The sequence below is a fragment of the Erpetoichthys calabaricus genome, chromosome 2 (genome assembly GCF_900747795.2).
Source record: "Erpetoichthys calabaricus chromosome 2, fErpCal1.3, whole genome shotgun sequence".
Taxonomy (NCBI): domain Eukaryota; kingdom Metazoa; phylum Chordata; class Cladistia; order Polypteriformes; family Polypteridae; genus Erpetoichthys; species Erpetoichthys calabaricus.
Genome location: NC_041395.2, coordinates 131,881,615 through 131,904,023, shown reverse-complemented (window position 1 = coordinate 131,904,023; position 22,409 = coordinate 131,881,615). Strand labels below are relative to the sequence as shown.

At 35.6% G+C, this 22,409-nt stretch overlaps 1 protein-coding gene across 1 annotated transcript; it reads right to left on the bottom strand.

Annotated features, from left to right (window-relative positions):
• Positions 1-10,792: 10,792 nt before the first annotated feature.
• On the bottom strand, positions 10,793-19,519 carry LOC114669602 (extracellular calcium-sensing receptor-like). The gene is made up of 6 exons (XM_051923778.1): positions 19,302-19,519; positions 17,248-17,539; positions 15,528-16,343; positions 14,931-15,161; positions 12,935-13,058; positions 10,793-11,891 (listed from the first exon to the last, which is right to left on the bottom strand). Exons 1-6 carry the CDS (start codon positions 19,496-19,498, stop codon positions 10,990-10,992), a joined length of 2,562 nt encoding a protein of 853 aa, XP_051779738.1. The 5' UTR covers positions 19,499-19,519; the 3' UTR covers positions 10,793-10,989.
• Positions 19,520-22,409: the final 2,890 nt, after the last annotated feature.

The following is a 22,409-nucleotide window of genomic DNA, read 5'->3' as shown; positions in this document are numbered from 1 at the left end:
CATTAAGACTGGTGATGGTCTGTTTCTTGGCCAGAGGCACTATGACAGAGGATTTCAGGCAGGATGGCACAGTGGACTGAGACAGAGACTGGTTGAACATCCTGGTGAAGACCCCAGCCAGTTGATCTGTACAGTCTTTCAGCGTGTGTCCTGAGATGCCATCAGGTCCAGCTGCCTTCTGTGGGTTGACAGCCCGCAGCGTGCGTCTCACCTTGTGCTCCCTCACTGTGAAGATGGGGCTGTTGTTGGTATCTGGATGGGTTTGGCTGTCTCTGGTGGATCCACTTCAAACTGGGCAAAGTAGTGGTTCAGTTCCTCAGCCAGCGATAAATCACCTCCCACAGCTCCGGGACTGGTCCTGTAGTTGGTCATGTGCTGGACACCCATCCACACTTGCCTGCCATTGTATATTCCAAAACTGATTGATGTCCCTGGTCAAATGAGCCATTGTTGTGGCATTCCAGCATTCCATATATATTTAGTTAAATGTATACTGTTGTCATATTTTGAAAAACGTTTCTTGTTATAACAGCCATGTTTTGCTACTGATTATTATTGTTAAAATCATTTTCAAAGGTTCCCTGATAATGCTGAGGGGTCCTGGTGTGAAAGGGTTGACTGTATGTCGTGCTTGCACGATTCGTACCCTGACAAACTTACCTTTGTCTAATTCTATTAGAGTTGGGCAGAAAAGATGCTTAGAAACTGGAGAAACTCAACAGAAGACTTTTATAACTGGTGTGGACGTTAGAGTCCGCTGTTGCCCCGTGAAACCCAACAGACAGATGATCTGGGGCCTCATGTATAAACGGTGCATATGCACAAAAATGTTGCATAAGAACGTTTCCACATTCAAATCACGATGCATAAAACCTAAACTTGGCGTAAAGCCACGCACATTTCCACGGTAGCTCATACCCTGTCGTATGCAAGTTCTCCGCTCGGTTTTGCAGACTGGCGACACCCAGCGTCAAAGCAGTGCTACTGTTCCTGTGTGGTTACCCTTTCTTTTTTAGATCCACATCCCTGACATACACTGAAATTAACCACATATTGTTTATTAGTTTAATGCATCTGATTGTAATTAACCTGTAACAATATAATGATCCACAGAATGGTCAAACTATTCAAAATACCATAACTGCTTTAGCGTTGTTACTCTCACTGCACCTTCTTCTTCTTCTTTCAGCTGCTTCCGTTAGGGGTTGCCACAGCGGATCATCTTTTTCCATATTACTTTCACTGCACCACTCAGAGTATTTATATCACTGTGTCTGAGTGGGGAATCACAACTATACAGCAGCTGATCGAAAAGAGAATTATCGGTATACAGCATCAAGCACACGCTGCCTCAGCCATCCACTCACTAAAGGATCTGAGCAGCCTTAAGATTTCATGGCCTTACACGAAAATTTCCCCTTTAGATGTAACTTAACGTGTGTCTGATGCATCGATTAAAGCAATTGCTGCAGTCGCTTACCTCAAACTGACTGACACGGATGGAACCTGCCATGTTGGCTTTATCATGGGAAAAGCAAAGCTCACCCCAAGTCTTGAACATACAGTGCCCAGGCTAGAGTTATGTGCTGCAGTTCTAGCAGTGGAACTAGCCGAGCTCATCTCCTCAGAGATTGACATCCACCTAGACACTACTACTTTCTACACGGACAGCAAAGTAGTACTGGGATATATTTATAATGAAACTAGGTGCTTTTATGTCTATGTTAGTAATCGAGTCCTGTGAATACGAAGATACTCTCGTCCAGAACAATGGCAATACGTACCTACGGATCAAAACCCGGAAGATATTGCTACGAGGTTTGCCACTCCAGCCCACATTCTAGACACCAGCTGGCTACCTGGGCCAAAGTTCTTAAAGCACCCTTCTCAACGAACTTTCAAAGGTAAGATCTTTCACCTTGTAAATCCTTCATTGGATACAGAAATCCACCCTCAGGTTTTTACTCTGGATACGACTGTGATAAGTGGACAACTTGGGTCCCACTGTTTTTCCAAATTCTCTAGCTGGAGATCACTAACTCATGCCATTGCTCGACTTATTCATATTGCTTGGCTCTTTCACAAGAATCCTGAAGCCATGCCCAGCAGCTGCAGAGGCTTTCACTACTGTGATGCAGTATGCTCAGTTGAAGATCTCTCACAATCTAAGAGGATCATAATATGTTCAGTTCAAGAAAAAGTGTATGCTCAAGAGTATACCAGTTTACAAAGGAAGGAGAAGCTTCCCAGGGGCAGTCCTCTTAAAACTTTAGACCCTATCATTGCGGCAGAGCTTCCATATGATGAAGAAAGAGCCCTCATTATTCCAGGGAAGCACCATATAGCAAACCTTTTGATCAGGCATTACCATGAAAAAATTCAGCATCAAGGTCGGCTATTTACAGAAGGTGCTATACGTACTGCTGGATTTTGGATAGTTGGTGGTAAGAGGTGCGTGAGCAGCTTCATTCATGGATGTGTTACGTGCCGCAAGCTTCGTGGGTCACCTCAGATACAAAAGATGCCCAACCTTCCAGCAGATCGTCTTTCCATAGAACCTCCATTTACAAATGTCGGCCTGGATGTTTTTAGTCCATGGACCGTGTCTTTGCGTCGCACAAGAAGTGGACTTGCTCAAAGTAAACGATGGGCTGTGATATTTACCTGCTTAAGTGTGAGAGCTGTACATATTGAGGTTATTGAAACTTTTGACACTTCAAGTTTTATCAATGCTCTCAGATGTTTTCTTGCCGTCAGAGGTCCAGTGAAACTTATCCGTTCTGATTGCGGAACTAATTTCATCAGTGCTTGTAAAGAGTTGAAGATTTCTAGTAACATTGACAATCACATTATTGATAAGTTCCTTCAGGAAGAGGGCTGTGTTTGGAAATTTAATCCTCCCCATGCCTCTCACATGGGAGGCTTTTGGGAAAGGATGAGTTGGATAGCAAAAAAGATCTTAAATTCTATGTTCCACCAACTTGGTCCTTTGAAGTTGACTCATGAAGTACTTACCACCTTACTGTCAGAAGTAGCCGCTATTATCAACTCTAGACCTCTTGTTCTAGTATCTACTGATCCAACTGACCCTATGATTCTTACACCAGCAACTCTTCTCACCCAGAAAGTAAATCCTCTTTCTGTCCCTGCTGACGATTTTGGGTTCAAAGACCTGCACAGACATCAGTGGCGCCAAGTACAGCACCTGGCTCAAACTTTTTGGGACAGATGGAAAAAACAATACCTCTGTTTACTCCAACCATGTGGGAAGTGGCAGTCCTCTCAACCAGACATTGAGCCTGGAAGTGTCGTGCTCCTTAAAGATGATCATCTCAGAAGAAATGAATGGCCCCTGGGAATGGTCGCATAGGTTTTTACCAGCGAAGATGGTAAAATAAAGTCCGTAAGGTGGAGATTAAAGTCTTTAAGAAAGAGGGGACAAAGTTTTTTATCCGGCCTGTCACTAAGACTATCCTCCTCCTTGCTCCTTCTGAAAGACCATTATAAATATGGTATTATTACAGACTGTTCGGTAGTGGCGTTTAATCATGCCAGACGGGGAGTGTTCTGTTACAACTTTTTAAAACTGTTCATTGTATTAAGATTTGCAGTTTAGCTCCATCTAGTGGGTACAGCTGGTATTTTCCTTCCCTTCCCTTGCTTCCTGTCATGTGAGGCAATCAGGAAGTTAATTTAAGAATCAGGAAGTCTGCTGTCATGTGCATGGAAATGCACTAGTCACAATCCTCTGTCATCTGTACTCATCTTCATGCTTGTGATGGCATCGTCCTTTCACCCTTTTAATTCCAATAAACCTGTGGATAAAGAAACGACCATCTATAGAGTTTTGGATAAGGAGAGGTGTTTATCTGCCTGTCAAAACACGTAGTCTGTGTGGTGGGCAGGACAGTCTGGTTTTCCTAATGCAATTGGAGCATTTTACTGCACTCATATTACAATAAGGACATCTAGCAAGAATGAAGATGGTTTTGTTAACTGTAAGCAGAGACAGAAAATTGATAAAATTGATGCAAATGAGACCCCAAATTAGCTTTGATGCTTTGTGATCTGGAGAAAATTGTGTGGACTTCCAGAGAACTACCACTGACCCATTGACCTCTCTCTCTTAGTAGTTTATACTTTCGTGTGCAATTTGTCCATGTACATGTAATAAATATAAAAGTTTAGAATATGGCTCCTACTTCTTAACTCTACATTGTACATCAGCATTGCTCCATTTACATCTCTCACAGCAGATTCCAGGAAGTTGGGGGGGGGCCGGGGTGGGGGGGGGATATGGTGTGTGACGGGAGACCAACTGTCTGTTTCAAAGTCGTGTTGAGACTGAAGACGTGTATTTGGTTACAACTACCTTTGCCACCTTGTGACTCTCGGAAGTCATGATGTATAAAGTCATCACCACAGTGGCGTTTAAAATGGCAGTCACAGAATTGCTACCATTCGAGTTTTTGCATTTCAAAGAATAGTTTTTGGTGATTTTAAATATTCTAAAATTGATTAAGTGAGTCAGGACCATGCATGTTTTGTCGATTTTGAGATTTGGTTAACAGTTTGGTTTTGTTGATTTGGTTCTCACTGCATTTTGGCTTGGACCTTGGCTTGGAGTCATGATTTTTATTTTAATCTCCTCATTCTTTTTTCATTTTTTCAAACATTTTTGCTATTATGGTGAAACAATTATGAATAATAACAAGATATGGATTGTTTGATTGGCCTATAAAATCACATGATCTTGCTCATGCTTTCAGAGTACCAAATGTTTTATCGTAGGAAAGGCATTTGGGGACATATCTCCTTAAAACATAAATTCCCTTATATAAAATGCACAGATTTTTTTCCTGTTGATTCAACAGTTATACGCTACACCTCTGGTGCTACTCATGTTTGCCTATTCTTACACTTATCAAACTTTAGCAATATATTTTTCATGGTTGCAATGCACTTGCACCAGAATTACAATCCACTAAATTCTGTCAATAGTTTTCACTCAGACATCATGCAGGTATTACTGTCACTGCAGCTTATTTCCAAAGAGTGTTTTCTCTTTCCCTTCCTTAGCTTTTCCCAGCCGTCGGTGATAAAAAAAAATTCAGGAATCAAGTTACCTGAACTATTATATAACATTTTAGTAATTATTTACCGTTCTGATGCTGATAGCAATTGATGAGAAGAATTCATAATGCATGATTTGGCTCAAAAACTAATCAGCACATCATCATCTCATAGTAGGCATAAGTTTCAAGTTTGGTATTATTCTGTCCAGCCATTTTAGTTCTATACTGTCCTTAAGAAACTGTGACACACAGACACACACACAAACAGACAGACACACACCCATCATCAAGATATCAATGTTTTTAGTATCAGGGGACCCTAAAACATCGAGATCTGTCGAAAACTGGAGATCGAAAATTTTGACGAATCTAAAGCTATCGCTGTTCCCCCATAGACAATAGGTTAGGTTTAGAGGTTAGGGGGAAAAAAAGTTTTTGCCTTACGGCAACGCATTGGTACACTTCTCCTAGACAATAGGTTAGGTTGGGTGAGGGCACAAAGCAAAAACAGAACAAAATGTGCAAGCAGAAAAATTGGCTTGAATTAGTTTCATCTTTAAATATTATCATCATAAAGCTAGTGCCATAAACAAAAGAAAAACATAAAAGTGGCCAACATACCAATACAACCTGTATCATCCTGCAGTTCTGAACACAGAAGAGGATCAAGAAAACATTCATTCAATATGTGCTTTGATTTCAGATGGTAATAATCTTATTGTTATTTGAAGTTTTGGGTTGACTCCCCCCTTTCTTCTGATCTTATATTTCCTCTCGTTTACCCAGATAATCATTTGAATTTATATAGTCCTCTTATCACTGAGGATCCTTGAATCTACCTTCTCTTCTTCCAGGGAAGGGCTAATGGGTCTAGTGTTATTTTTCTGTCCCCTGGATGGGCTTGTTTCATGCATCTTTTGTTAATTTTTGAGTTTTAAGTATTTATGTGAATGTTACTTATTTGTTAATTATTTGCATTGTCCTCTGTTTTTTTCTCTTAGCTTTTGTTATGTGCCTTGTGTATTGTGGGTGGTTCCCAAAGAAGCAGGATCATCTGCTCATCACTGGCAGGAACTCCCCTCAGCTCTGTAAAGGTGAGGATTTCCAACAGCTCCTGGCAGTTCATCTCAAATGACCTAGAGAGTCTGTGAATTTACTTGTGTTTTTGTGATTTTCTGGATTTTTTGATTTTCTGCTCTGTTTATTGACCATTTCTGCAGTGGGATTCTGTTGCTTTTGGAAATGCCTTTTACAGGCATTGTAAGCTTTTTGTCTCTTCAGAGCTTCACAGTGTTACATAGCCTTTTGTGAAGTAAATCTTTTATCTAATAAAGATTCTGTGTTAGCCCTCGTTTCTAGCCAGGGTTTGATGGTAAATCCTCCACTATGGATATTTTTGAAGTGCTTTTGGAATTCTTTAGTGTTTCGGGACTCTTGGTTCATATCATCTATTCTCCTTAAAAGTCATTCTAGAGCACATACGTTCTTGTCTCCAAATAAGGAGCTCATATATCTAAAACATACTTCTGACACCAGAGATAGGACATCAAAATGTGCTTCATAATCAAGTGTTGCCAGAAGGTGTGATTTTGCACGAATTGAGGGCAGAGGATATAATGAAGCGCTCTTGTGTACATCAGGTAAATACATATAAACCTTATTTCATTATTCCAAAAAATTTTAAATACTTTTGAAAACAGACAAGATATGACCATTAAACATGAAGATTGCAAATTTTACTTGAACACAAGCTAGTTGTCCTGTGACCTCAGGGGGCCAAAGGTCAGGGAAGGCCCTCATGAAAATTAATCTACAATAATTTAAGATCAATTCATTTACACTGCTAAGGTTTTTGGTCTCCCTATCTTAGTTTTTTCAGTGAGATAGTAACTTCAGCATGAAGGACAATTTATTTATTAACTATTATTCTATATTTTTTGTACTTTTGTTTTCTGATGAATTTTCCTGGTGATTGGTATTGGCATATATCAGTTGGTTCAGTCAGAATATAAAAAAGAGACAATATTGATGGCTATATCAGTGGGAGCATTTATGGATTTGAAATTTACCCAAAATAACTAATACATTTATAATAAATATTTATTTTTCCCATTTTTTCTCTTACACCATACTATACAATGTCAAATCTATAAGCTTTAAATATATATTTAATTCTTCACAAACAAAACTTCAAAATCCTGTCCAAAATAGTTTTTAAACCCATTAATAAACAGATGAACCCATTTCAACAGTTAAAATGTCCTGCTCACGTTCCAAACTAGAAAGTATTAATTTAACTAGATAAAGATTATAAACAATTAAAAATAATGCCTTGTTAACTTATTTGCAATTAAGTACTTTTCAGGAATTGGTCAAAGTAATTTCCATTTTATATTTTGAAACATTGCATTCCAAATTCAAGGAGGATTGAAATGGGGTTTACAAATACTTATATTCTCTCAATATTATTAAATTTCTTATCTCTGAATTCTGTACCATGTAAAAGGTTACTGATTGTCGCTCAGGTACACTTCACCACCACCACCATCACTTCACCACTGACACAGCACTGAATGTTTAGAGCACAGATTGAGAGTGTGTGACAATAGTAGCACAGTCCAAACCCAGTGCCACACTGTCTCTTCAGCTTTAGTGAGGACAGCCTATGTTTGAGCGAACATGTTGCTCTGATTTTTTGTGATCACTTGTGCAGAAGGAAAGCAGCTCAGTTCTTATTATTGAATGGTGTGTTATGATAGGGTTTTACTGTATGTGTTTTATTATTGAATAGAATATAGGCTATTGTATTTTCCTACAGTTGCCTTTGTTTCATGTAAAGTATGTTAAATTCAACCTATGTTATTGTGCAAATTGTGGAGTATTTGTTGTCTACTCAGCTAGCATAATAAAGTTATTATATTGTATTTTATGTCCTATAAAAACAAATAAGCACCATCATTTGGATGAATAAGATGGTTGGTTCTGGCAAAGGGATCTGTCCCTGTCAGAAGTTAGAATAAAGTCACTGCCCCTCTTGCGTTTCATAAAGTTTGACCAGAACGGCATCCAGTACTCCCATGTTAATGAGCCACAATGATGAGAGTTTCAAAGCATGGGCAGGGTATAGCTTGTGAAACAAAAAGCAGAGGATGATTGTGTGAAAAGGTGCATCAACATGGAAGTGAAGAGGACGAGGCCACAAAGGAGGCCAAAGATGTGGTTGGAAGTGGTTTGAGATGATATGAGAAAAATGTGTCTCATCCTAAAGAAAAAGATCTGTGGTGCAACTGGCTAACTTGAGTAAACTCTGAAAATGACAGCCAGCAATGATGATGATAAGAATAGGCTGGCCATTACAGTGGATCAAGCTTGGGTATTTGTTGTATTCAAACTATTTAAAGAAACTGACTTGCTGAACTTTCAGACACCTTAGAAAGAGGTCACTCCATACAGTACAAGTATGCACTCCTGTTTCAGTAAAGTGATTTAATTACCATATACGTCTTGATGCATGTTCTAAGCCTTAGTAAAGGTTTTATTTACTACATGCAACTTTTAATGTACTGCTCATGAAGTGTCACCAGAGGCTGACACTCAGTATGTTTACATGTGCTTTAATAACCCGGTTATTCACAGTAAGCTTTTTTCTAAAATGCCATGTAAACCTGTATTCTACTTAAAGAAACCAAATGTTTGGTCTCTAAGAAACAGATGTGGATTTCAGAGTGAGTAACTCAATTATTTGGCCATGCAAACCCTTAACTGGGTTACAGTTAAGAATTTTGTAGTCTGCACATGTCATTGTACTTTAGCCTGTGCTACATGCCTTAGCTTCATACCCGCTTTCAACAGCCACAAGTGGAAGTATTCAAAAGATAAATTTCCTTAGACAAATGCTCAGGTGATCACATTATTTATTCTCCTGATTGAAATAATCTGTCTCAATATTTCAGAAATTCAAATCTTGAGAGCAGTAGAGTAATGCGTAAAAAGAAATGTGTGTTAACGGTCTGATTTCTGTTTAAAGTAATAAGTAACCTAATGCAATACTTATTTTATTGAAGTAAAAATGCCTGCATTATTACATAGCAACAGCACTGAGTGTAAGGCAATAAGCAGAAATACCGGTATGCCACTCTTTTGCAGAGCTCAATCACACAGCCAAACAGAGAAGTGTGCTACGTGGAATACAGTAACAGACACCAAATTATAAAGTGGCAGTTTAGTTTTAATCCAGCTATTTTCAATAGATATGCTAAAAATATGTGATTGAGTGGTGCAGCAGCCAGTGTTCATGCCATGGATAATTGGTGGCTCAGGTCGAGGATGTAAAAAGGGGATGAATGTTATTTACTTCAGAGCACATGAAAAACTAACATATTTACATATTTATAAAAGACAACAAAATTGTTACAGGCTTCTTGCTTCTTTTTGGATTCACAGTGGCCAATGAGGATGTTTAACTCTTTTTTTGCACAGTTTAATGACGTTGACACATTTTGCCAAAGGAGAACTCTAGAAATTTACTTGCACATTAAACTTGGATTTTTAAGAAGCCAGGTTTTTGACTTTCACTTTAATGATGTGTGTGTGGATGTAAAAACACTCACTGTTCTTTTCACACTCTGTAGTTAATTGCTGTTTTTCCTGATCCTGTAGCAGATGACAATGATGTTTTTCTAAAAGCTCTTTGTACATCTTATTTATCACAGATGCAGTGAAATGCTGTTTGACCGATAATTTTCCAAGTCTATTTGCATGGTCTCAGATGTCATCTTTGTGATGCAGTATACAAAGTTTATTTCTCAAAATTAGAGCATATGTATTCAATAACATGCATTGACTGAATTTTACTTAGTTTGTAGTACTTTACTTAATTAGTTAATTGTAAAACCAAGATTTCTGACACATTTGTTCTGTTAAGTATTTAAACTACACCATAGAAATAAAAAAGCTTGATCTTTTAAGTCAGGTAAAGACCTTCAACTTCAAATGTTAAGTAAATACATAATTAAATAAAGAAATAAACAGAATTATTTACTTTCAGTTTTACTTTTTAGTACCCTCTCACATATTTGTCTAGGCAATGTATTACAGTAGGCTCTGTTTAAGAATTCAATGAGTGGGTTTATCACTTATTGTATGATATTACTCTTTATTGTTTTGTAAGAAGGTGATGCAGTGCTACAGTGGTTATAGATCCCGGATTCTGGGATTCTATCCTGCGCCTCGCCATTGTCAGTGTAGCTATACATTTTCTCCATGTCTGCGTTAGTTATCTTCTGAGTTCTTTTGTTTTCCTCATGCGTCCTTGATATGTGATTGATTAATGATTCTGGTTCAGTATGAGCGTGTGTGTGTGTTTGTGTGTTAGCGTTCCCTCTGATGAACTAGTGCTAAGTACAAGGTTAATTTCTTCTGGCTCTCCATCACCCTGAATTGTTATGTTATGTTTTGAATGGTCTACTTCAATAATGTTAACAAGGAAAGGATATTGGGTATATTTACAATATAGTTTGGTGACTGTTTAATTTGATTTATTTCTTTAAGAGGCTGGCATTGAGGCATAGGATTAATATTCTGGATTTTAAAACACTGACTTACTGATCATTTTAAGGTAAGTTGCTTGATCTTCCAGTGACCCAGATCGTATAATACTGTATATAAACTAAATTTTGTGATTGAAGCACTCTATATAATTCAGATTTGTTGTTTCATGTATATTTTTATATTTATTTATAGTTAATGTCCATTGTTCTTAGTATATCACTATACTGCCATGCAAGCATACAGTATGATGTGAAAACAGATACAGTATCCTTTTCCCTTACTTTTATTTTTGCATGCTTTCTGGTTTGGTACCTTGTATGCCAGTAATATACAAACTAGTACAGTAAATTGACAAATGCAACATTTAGATCCGTTTATCCATCAAATATCTTTTAGAATTTCTTTCTGGTCTCAATAATATATTAAAACATTTAGGTGTAAAAATGCAGAATAACAAACCAAAGCTAGAAGCTAAAATAGCAAATATTTCTACTGCCACTTCATATTTTCCAGGTGAGCTGATATAGGCAGGTATAAATGTAATCCAGACAGCGCAGAATATTAGCATGCTGAAAGTAATAAATTTGGCCTCATTAAAATTATCAGGTAGCTTACGGGCCAAAAAAGAAAGCACAAAGCACAACACAGAAAGAAACCCAATATAACCCAAAACAGAGTAGAAAGTAGCCTCTGATCCAACATTGCATTCAAAAATTATTTTGTCTTTGAAAGTTAAAAAATCTTTATTTGGGAAAGGTGGTGATTTTACTAGCCAGAGTGTACAGATCACAATCTGTACAAAAGTCATACTTAAGACACTTAGTCTTTGTTGTGTCGGGCCAAACCATTTCATAATATTATTACCAGGTAAGGTGGCTCTAAATGCCATTAACACCACAATGGTTTTTGCTAACACACAAGAGACACACAAGACAAATGCAATTCCAAATGCAGTGTGACGCAGCCTACAAGACCATTCAGAGGGCTGTCCTATAAAAATAAGAGAACTTAGGAAACATAATACCAAGGAAAACAGAAGCAGAAAACTTAATTCTGAGTTATTAGCTTTAACTATTGGTGTGTGGCGGTAAAAAAAGAACACAACTGCAATGGTCATTGCCAGAGTGGCTCCTACTAATGAAAATAGCACCAGAAATATTCCTAGAATTTCCCCAAATGATAGAAATTCCACTTCTTTTAAGATACAGACATTTTTTCCTTTGCTAGGCTTATATTCCACTGGGCACAGTATACAAAGAGTAGAATCTGTATGAAGAAAACAACAACAACAACAACATTTATTTATATAGCACATTTTCATACAAAAAGTAGCTCAAAGTGCTTTACATAATGAAGAAAAGAAAAATAACAGACAAAATAAGAAATTAAAATAAGACAACATTAGTTAACATAGAAAAGGAGTAAGGTCCGATGGCCAGGGTGGACAGAAAAAAAAAAAAAAAAAAACTCCAGAAAAAGGGAAATAAAGAATGGAGATGGATGATTTGTCAGTGGAATTCATTCATTAATCCATCGGCCTATTCTGATATACTTCTAGGTTCACTTTTAAAGCAAACAAAAAAGGACTAAAAGGGTCACAGTGACTTACTATGTGAACTATGAGAATTTTGAATGCTTTTTTCTATTATTAAGTTATTATAGTTTGAAATACTGTAGTCTTAGTATTGGTTTGTTGGCACCAATAACTTTCTAACAGCTTTTAAACTTAAAGGATATACTAGATAAATAATGGTGATCCAAATTTTCTGAACAACTACTGAATAAGAACAAGGTGCCTAGAGACACTACGACATACACAAAATTGTATTTTCTGTCAACAGAACAGTGCAAATATACATTATGAGGATATTAAGGAGAGTATTATTAGACAAAAACATGCACAAAAACCTCCATATTCAATTCAGGACTGTTTATTAATTAATTAATTAATTGCTAGTTATCTGTCAACCACTGGAGAGGGCAGTGGGCCTGTTTGCCATTCTGAACAGCTATTCACAAGCATGTCATCAGATCTCTCGATTGCTCAGTTTATCGCAGACAAATTTACAAGAAAGTTAATATGTCTCATCTGCAACAATTCCTAACATGTCTATGTTGGTGAATATTAGCTATTGATTTGATCTAAATAATGTAATTTATTGCAATTGTTTTATTAACAAAAATGTATGCACTTCTGTATTCATATGCAATTTTTGCTAAGTGTAAATACTTTTGTATTTATCTGTCCATTTAAAGTAACTATAAATACTGTACTTAGCGCTGTCAAACAAAAATTGATGCAGTTTTACCTGTTATAGTGCTGATTTCGCCATCAGCACAAGGTATGCAGTCAAAGCAACAGACAGGTCTGCCTTTCTGGACAGCTTTGCGAGTTCCTGGTGGGCAGCTCTCACTACACACTGAGGTTGGAACCTGAAATGTAAAGTGTAGCTCTGTCATTTTATATTTTCAGTGAAAATTACAAATTTTGTGCAATCTGATAAATGTTCCTCTATAATAAAATGCTTAATGGATATGAAGTTAATGAAGGGCTGTGACAGGAAAGGAAAGGAAAAAAAAAGTGGTTAAAGGTTATTTCCGTGCTGAAAAGAAAAGAAGGTAAAAGACATGAAGTTTCAGCTGCATAACCTTCATCAGGTGTGGAAGAAGCAGGTAACATTTATAGGATAATAAAGAAAGGAACAAAGCCAGGGCAAATAAAAGGAAAAGAAGTGATAGTAGGTTTGAAAAAGATGCCATTAGAGAAAATGAAAGGAGAGGTTAGAAAGTCAGTTTTTCATTAAAACCGGGAAAATATGTGATCCCAGGCTGCCTGATTTTCTTTGAAAAATATATTTGAAGCCTTATGAAAGGACACAAACAGAGATCACTATGGCTATGATTAACGGATATTAAGTGATCCACCGTAGGTTTTGCGAGGACTTTTAGCGGTTCCCTAAAATGGTTGGCTAGAGGTGTCCTTGTTTCACCTACGTACATGGTTGGACATGTCCTGCTTAATGGATTCACTGATTGCAGCCCTTCATTAATAAAGTGTCTTTGAGAAGCCAATCTGTATGTTCTTAGATAATAAATATTATATGTTGCCAAATTCTGTACAAATAAGACCATTAAGTTTACAAGAAACTTTATGTGGCTTATTATTAGAAACATAATGATGTAATACTCATTTAGATTATTTCAAGTTAGTATTTCTGAAATATAAATAATGTTGTAGAAACCCTAATCAAGATTTAAACCTTACCCAACCACTTTGGAAAAATCAGTATTTTTTTAAGCAAAGGTTATTTCTGGGAAACAAAAAGCTGAATTTTACTGGTTAACTAGTTTAGCAGGCAGTGGACTTTAATTACAAATATATTGATTCAGTTTCTTCTTGCCTGTTTGAAGTATGAGCTTAAAACTCATGTCCTAAACTTGAAAAAATGCATATGAACAATTTATGGATTTGTCCTTATAAAACAACTTAGGAGTTTGCTTACTATTGAAAATATACACCACAAGTGTTACATATTTTAAAGGGGTCACGGCGGGTGGGTCTGCTGGAGCCAACCCCAGCCAACACAGGGCACAAGGCAGGAACCAATCCCAGGCACACACAAACACACCAAGCACATACTAGGGCCAATTTAGAATCGCCAATCCACCTAACCTGCATGTCTTTGGACTGTGGGAGGAAACCGGAGCGCCCAGAGGAATCCCACGCAGACACAGGGAAAAAAACATGTAAACTCCATGTAGGGAGGACCCGGGAAGCAAACTGCAAGGCAGCAGCACTACCACTGCGCCACTATTCTGCCCTATTTTAAAGGTGGTTTATCTTATTTGCAGAAAGTATAGATGACAGGAAACCATACTTATGGGAAAATTGATTTTATGTAACTCATTTACAAACAATTTCTGACATAACATTCATTCAAACTTTTCAGAGTTTCAGCATATGCAAATTAAGGCAAACAAAGCCAATGTTAATGCATGTGTGTATTGTTATCCTAGATGAATCTCTGATAACAAACCTCTTTTAAATCTTCTCATTTACATGACACTGATAACATCTGTTCAATGGAAAGGTGATGGAATGATTGAGTGACATTTATTATAAAATATGTAATGGAACAGTTGGAGTACAGTGGCGTTTGACTTTACAGCCTTCTTACAGGTACTGTTTCTTTAGTTATTAGTTTGCACTTAATAATTACTTCATTATTGTACAAACAGTGTGTTAGTAACATTTACCATTACTATTTCCAACTTAAAAATAGTTAAAATGCACAACCACTATACCTTCATGTGAGCTCCTGCCCACACAATGCTAACATTATCCATGACAAACTGCTGCCCTTCCGGTAATGAGGCATCATATACACCAACTTTTACAAATTGTGTCGTGTTGCCATCTTTACTCAGCTGAAAGTTCACTAATTCATATCTTGCAATAGGATCTCCATTTTGGTCAAAGTAAATATTTTCTCCATTCTTAGTAGTAAAATTGACTGTTTTCAAATAATTAAGGACCTGATGGAAAGAGATACTGTGCTGAACTATGCAGATTGTGGCAAAAAAAAAAATATGTAACAGAATTCCAGTTTTGTTATGTTACCAAAGATTATGTTCATCCTTTTCACCCTTAGAACATTTTAACATAATTCCATTTTGGAAAATTATCTGTAAAGCTAATACTGTATAAAACTGCAATTCTGTATGGTGTTAGCACTAATGCTGCTGGGAAGTTGGTGCCTGTCTCATCGAATATTGGCCACATCGCAGAAACAAAACTTAGGATGCAAACCCTGGTCTCCTTATTGTGATAGAGTAGCACTACCACTGCGCCATTATGCCACCCCAGAATTGATATTTATTGCTTATTTTCTAGTAACTTACCTGCAAAGGTTCAATTTTCATTTTCATTGTACAGGTCTTATTAACAAATGACCCTTTTCCTTGTTGACACATTAACAGATTATGGAGTGAATGAACTACAGCATACACAGCTTTATAAATATTATTCGTAATTCTTAACTCAGATACATCAGTGTACTCATTAACAACTTTGCTTAAATCTTCATTGCCTGTACAATGATTAATATCCATGGATTTCTTTTGAGTATTTAAAGTGCAATTAAAAACTCCTTCCCAAAGCAAATTGTAGCCAGAATTCCCAAAGTTTTCAGTTGGGCGAACACTTAGTAGAAAGTCTTTTAAACCTGGGATAACAGCATTACTCATGGTAAATCCAATTGCTCCTCCTAAAACATAGTAACTTTCTTTAGTTGCCACTTTTACATTAGAAATCCAGCTCTCACTGCATAGCCACTGAATGCCCGTTATATTTTGTAGAAACAGTTCTTTTATAAGCAGTTCTAAATCTACAAATGTTGTGAATGCCACTACTACTTTGGAAGATGAGTGTTTTATTATGTCTACTGTTCTAAAAATTCTTTCTCTTGGATAGGTAAAATAAATGACTTCAGAATATTCAAGGCAAATGCCTTCCTGTTCAATTGCATCTATGAATGTAGCCATTCCAAAGTTGCCATAATCATTGTCGCTTCTTATTGCACCAATCCAGGTCCATCCAAAATGCTTCACTAGCTGTGCCAGTGCCCTGCTTTGATAGTAATCACTTGGTATTGTTCTGAAGAAAGTTGGAAAGTCATACTTGTTGCTTAGACATGCACAGGTAGCAAAATGGCTTATCTGTTTGAAATGAAACAGAATAAATTAGGTATACATCTATAAACATACAATATTTTAAAATACTTACTTGATAATATTTTATGGTATTGTTAATACATTTAAGTAGAAATAAGCTAATACTGCTAATGTGAAATTATATCTTACATGTTTCTTAGTTACTAAGTGATCCGTCTAAAACAAACTGAAGTAAAATCAGTAAAGGGATTAAGCAAAGAAAATGGTAAAAATAAATCACTAAATAACCTCTCTTTTATATATATATATATATTTTTTTTTTAAATCTAATTACTTTTTTGTGAAAATATTAAACTATTTAAAGGCTATTAAATAATGTCAGATTTTATATGCTTTGAAAATTATGTTTCATCAAACATTAAAGTCCCTGCAAAAAACTTTTTTCTCTCTATTACATCAAAAGAAAAAAAAGTTAATAGTTCTACTGAACTATTTTTAATTAACATATTTCTGTCTAATACAAATACATTATTTTTGCCTCCTGAAAGTATTGGCTCAAGACAGGAACTAACCCTGAATGGGGCACTTGTCTGTCACTCATGTATGCAGCCATTTTCTTAGTACCACAACATCCCAGGGCTCACTCATGAACACTAACATGCAAACAGATCCAGTTTAGAATCACCAACAATCATAACCCTGTTGGTCTGTGGACTGAGGAAGTACAACTGGAGTATCTGAAGAAACACACACATATATAACTTCATTCAAACTCCATACGGGCAAAGGTCTGCTGTCCAGGAGCTGTGAAACAGCAATGCCTACCATTATGCCTCCTTCTCCAACTAACTGCAAATTTTAACTCCAATTAATAACTACATCATCAAATTATTCTTGTCAAATTGAATAAAATAAGAATAAGATGTAAATACGGTACATCACATCTTACCATTGGTATGTGAAATGGCCTTGTTGCTGTTACAACTCCAATACTCAAAGATGATTCAGATTCCCCGATGATTGCATGAACAGTGGATGATTTAGTGCATGTCTCATTTGAGATAAAATCTCCCATTCCACTTAGTAAAGCCATTGCTGCCCTTGTAGACAAAAATATAGAGCTGCAATCATCATATATTTTATAGCCCAAAGAAATTCCAGGAAGTAGTTCTATATTACTGTTAATTTCTTCAATTGCAAAAATCATTGTCACAGCAAATTGGAATTCTCTTATATTTAGACTAAACAAAATAAACAAAATAAAGTGTTATTTTCTCCTTAACATGTTACATTTATTTATTTTTTATTCTAATGGATATGATCATATCCCTTTTCACATATACATGTATTTTCATGTATATTTCATGCCTGCTCAATGCTCTACAAAACCACAGTGATATAGAGTTTATCATAGCTGTTAAAAACATAAAGCACAAATTTAGTGAAGAGTCATGCATGACAACAAGTCACAGAATTTCACGTGATTACTAAAGGATAAATAAAAACCTTTCTTAAATCAAGCAATACGTCTATAAGGGAATTGCAAGATTTTAATGATTGGACAGTCAATTCAAAAAGCAAGGTTTTTTTTTTTGTTTTTTTTGTTTTTTTTACTTTTTTGGTGCAATTGATGTGCACAATAAACTGAGTTGTAAAACCCATATTAAGATAGGTATAAATTATGCATCAGCATAGTTCAGCATACTATATGGGTCAGCAAATGTGCATCTATATTGGACACACACTCAAGCACACACATGCTTATTTATATTCAAATGCATAAAAAATTGGAACAAAAACAGACTAGGCAAGGTCAGCTAATATCATTGTTATTGACTATAATATTTTTTTCAATAAAATGTTTTATAGTATTTCTATGAAGAGTAATCTTTAATTAATTAATTGCTAACTCAATGCACCACATTAATCGTAGCCTACACAGGCAAAAAGTCACACTGACGTCCTGTAAAATATTGCTGTTCACCAGCACATGGATAGGTAATGTAGGGCAGTGTAAAATGAAAATAATAAAAAATTCATTTATACCAGTAAATAATGTATTTCATTGTCTCGTGTTATCTAGAAAATGTACTTTTCGCACAGTTTCACTGTTTTACAGTTTTCTTTTTGTTAAATGTATTATTATTATTATTATTATTATTATTAAATTTCTACTTGATTATTTATTGGGAAAGGTACCAGGGTGATGCGGTGGTAAGGACTGCTGCTTTGCAGCTCCTGATATTTTGCAGTTTCTCTCCATGTTTGCACTGGCATTTCTCCTTCAGTTTTCATCCTACATCTTTAATATGTATATGTTATGTTAACTGGATATGTATATTAATATTTCTGTATATATTGTCCAATATTTATTTATGTCAAAATATTATGCATTACTTTGTGTTACATTACATTTTTTCATAGTATATTTGTAACTATTTTATACTATTCCCACAACAACACAATTTTCACAGTAAAAAACAATTTTGTGTGTTTAATAAAAATAAACTGAATTAATAGAAATGAACTTTATATTTTTGGGATCTTACTGTGATAAGGATCTGCATGGGCAATATGTCACAGTAAACTTTTCAAATATACTGTAGTCTTGCCAACATTGTCTAAAATTGTTTGTAGGTTGAACTAAGGAGTGCTGTAATATAGTATAAACAGTACATAAAACACCTTAAAGAGAACTTACACAACATGTTACTTTAAAAGGCAGAATTAATCAAAAAGTATGTCAATATTTGAAAGTCGTCAACAGGAAATTACCATAATACTCGAGGTGATATTTGACCAATGATTTTTTAACCAAACTTAGTGATTATATTTAAAGGGAAATTAAATACACCTCCATCCATTAAAAAAAAAAAGTCAAATAAACAGTGTTAACATATACTGTATGTACATGCATACTGTCTAAACTAAAAACCAAAGTTTTGATTGCAAAATAAGCTAAAAAGAGAACAATATCCTATTTATAAGTACTTTTTAACTTACCCTTCACATACAATTGATTCAGATAAGTTTTCATATGTTGGTGTCTTAGTTACAAAGTCTTGGAATGAAAAAATTCCACCAATAACAATATCTCCATGTTTTGAAAAAAGAGGTGGTTCTATTTGTGTAAGTAGCTTGCAGGCTGGCTCCTCAGCAATTGTTACAACAAGAAATAAAACTACACATAACACAATCATTTCGGATTTAACCTGAACAGCCTAAACTACTGAAACACTTTGTAGTAATCTGAAATCACATGTATATAAAGTACTTCAACCAGTACTTAATAATTCTCTGAGGAATGTGCCTTGGGATAAGCAGAGTTTTCTGGAGTTGCAAGTTAACAAGATGTTAATGTATTGGTTCATTTGTTTAATTAATAAATTAAAAATTAAAATATTCTCAGTGTAAACTTACAGTGTTCAAGCATGTCATGTTAAAAATCTGACTGAATATCCACAGTGTAGCCACCACCTGTAAGCTACATAAGTATCCAAAACATGAAGATATGAAGATAAAAATTGAAGCAGTAGTCAGTGTAATAAAAATAAATATTAACAAAAAGTTAGCTAGACACTGATCAGTAGTGATAGTAAAAATTATAATGTACAATTGGTAATTAATATTTACCATATTGAAAAAAAAAATCTCAAAGTGTCACTGTGAAAAATCTTATCAAATGGAATATATTACATTATTATGTGATTCACCATGCAGCATTCGTAAGCTTTAAATTGTGAGCTTAGTCCAATGGAGTAGCAAGGCTGCAAGCAAGTAATCATTGGAAGAAGGAATGTAGCAGCAATTTCAGACCATTTTCACAATTAGGCCATTTATGGAGCAACATTTCTTTGCCATTGTTTCTAATCTTCACATCTGAAATTTGACAAATCTGTGCCTTATCTTATTACAGTTTCAATTTTTGGGACATGCAAGAAAGAACACCGCATGCTCCACAGTTATTATCAGTACCTGTTAGTTCATTAGCTGTCTGATTCTGGAAGATGTCATGGTTCTCCGTTTTCAAACTTGATCACTGATAAAATGTGCAACATCTAGTTTTTATTTCAGCTACTTTCCTAGAAACAAGTTCTTGGTATATACCAAGTGATACATTTAATTGTATAAATTAGTTTTATCTATGTCATCAGAAATGTTTCAAAGGTGGCCAATAAAAATGTGTGTTTTCTTGATTGTAGTAAAGTAGTAACCCTCAAAGTTTATTTTGTACTTTCTATACAAAGTGAATAGATATTCATTCACCTGCTTTTTTAAATTAAGCATTTTAAAAATTAATGCACACACATTCAGATACCAATGAAACAATACTTCCATGGTTGTAACTTCATTTGCATATAGAGAAAAACAATTATATAAACTGCAGATTGTATTATCCTACTTTTTATTTCAAGCTGTCCATTGTTAATGCTTTTTTGGGTCAATACCAAGATGTCTCCTGTTTCTTGCTGAGGAACTTGGGAAATTTGAATAATACCTGGGGAACACTGGTAACTTATGGTCTGAACATAATATTGAAGGACTTGCCAACAAAACAGGAGGTACAGTATATGCAACTGTCTAGTCTGTGTTACCTTCCTACTGGCCTATGGCATAGGGAGCTGGTAAAATTCCAGACATTGTGACAGGGAAGATCATTAGATGGAGCTATATGTTGTTTTTTTAGCTATCAAATACCAAATGCTACTTGTGGTCAAAGTGAGTAGCTGGAAAGGTAATGGAATAGACTGAGGCAAAGAACTTGGTATCATCTTGGTATTGGGAAATATTATAAAAAAGAGAAATATTTTTAATAATAAAAATAATAATTTATTTTATTTATAGGCGCCTTTCAAGGCACACAAGGACACCTTACAGAGCACATTAATAACAACAGTTACAACATAAACTTAATAAAACATTATAGTACAATAAAACCAGAATAAATACAATAATAAAATTAAATTTAAATTTATCAGCTAAAATTATCAGACAGAATAATAAAACGTGTTTTAAGATGAGATTTAAAGGAAGGAAGAGAGTCGATATTATGAATGTCTTGTGGGAGAGAGTTCCAGAGGCGAGGGGCCACTCGACTGAAAGCTCTAAACCCCATGGTAGACAAGTGAGCAGGAGGTACAATAAGATTGATAGAGGAAGAAGATCTAAGGATACGAGAAGGAATGGAGATGTGAAGAAGATAAGAAAGATAAGGAGGTGCCAGATTATGAAGGGTCTTGTAAGTAATAAGCAGAATCTTAAAATCAATACGATATTTAATAGGGAGCCAGTGAAGCTGTTGTAGGACAGGAGAAATGTGTTCTATGGAAGGGGTTCTGGAAATAATATGAGCTGCAGGATTCTGAACCAATTGGAGTTTGTTAAGGAGTTTGTGAGGAAGACCAGAAAAGATAGAATTGCAATAATCAATATAAGATGTAACCAGAGCATGAATAAAAATAGCAGTGCTGGTAGCTGAAAGAGATGTACATAAACAGCTGATATTACGTAGAGAGAAATATGCAGACTGAGTGACATTATTAATATGTGCCACACATTTTAAGGTACTATCGAAACACCTAAGCTCTTAACCTGGGAGGAAGAAGAGATTAGAGAATTATCAACAGTCAATGAAATATTATCACATTTATCTAAAACAGATTTAGTTTCAACCAGAAGAACCTCTGCTTTATCACTATTTAATTTAAGAAAATTAGCAGACAGCCATGATTTAACTTCCTGCAGACAGTCAGAGAGGGAAGAAGGTGGAAGAGTGGAATCAGGCTTAGTAGACAGATAGAGCTGGGTGTCATCAGCATAACAATGAAAATGAATATTAAATTTCCTAAAGATATGACCAAGAGGCAGAAGATAAATAATAAATAGAAGGGGACACAAGACAAAGCACTGGGGAACACCACTAACAACTGGGCAAGCTTGTGATCTGAAATTTTTTTAACTGTACAAACTGTGTATGATCAGATAGAATTTATTTAAACCAGGCATGTGCAGTGCCAATAATACCAATCAATTTTAATTTCTCAAGAAGAATATCATGAGAGATTGTATTGAAGGCAGAGCTCAGATCAAGGAGCAGAAGTATGGTTAACA

Bases quoted from the DNA above. Each gene is read 5' to 3' on its own strand.
- LOC114669602 (XM_051923778.1), bottom strand. From the start codon at position 19,498: ATGATTGTGTTATGTGTAGTTTTATTTCTTGTTGTAACAATTGCTGAG. The intron at 17,540-19,301 runs GTAAGTTAAAAA...TATTTTGTTTAG, and splicing joins GAATCAATTGTATGTGAAGG to TCTAAATATAAGAGAATTCC. The intron at 15,162-15,527 runs GTAAGTTACTAG...TCTTTCCATCAG, and splicing joins TGAAAATTGAACCTTTGCAG to GTCCTTAATTATTTGAAAAC.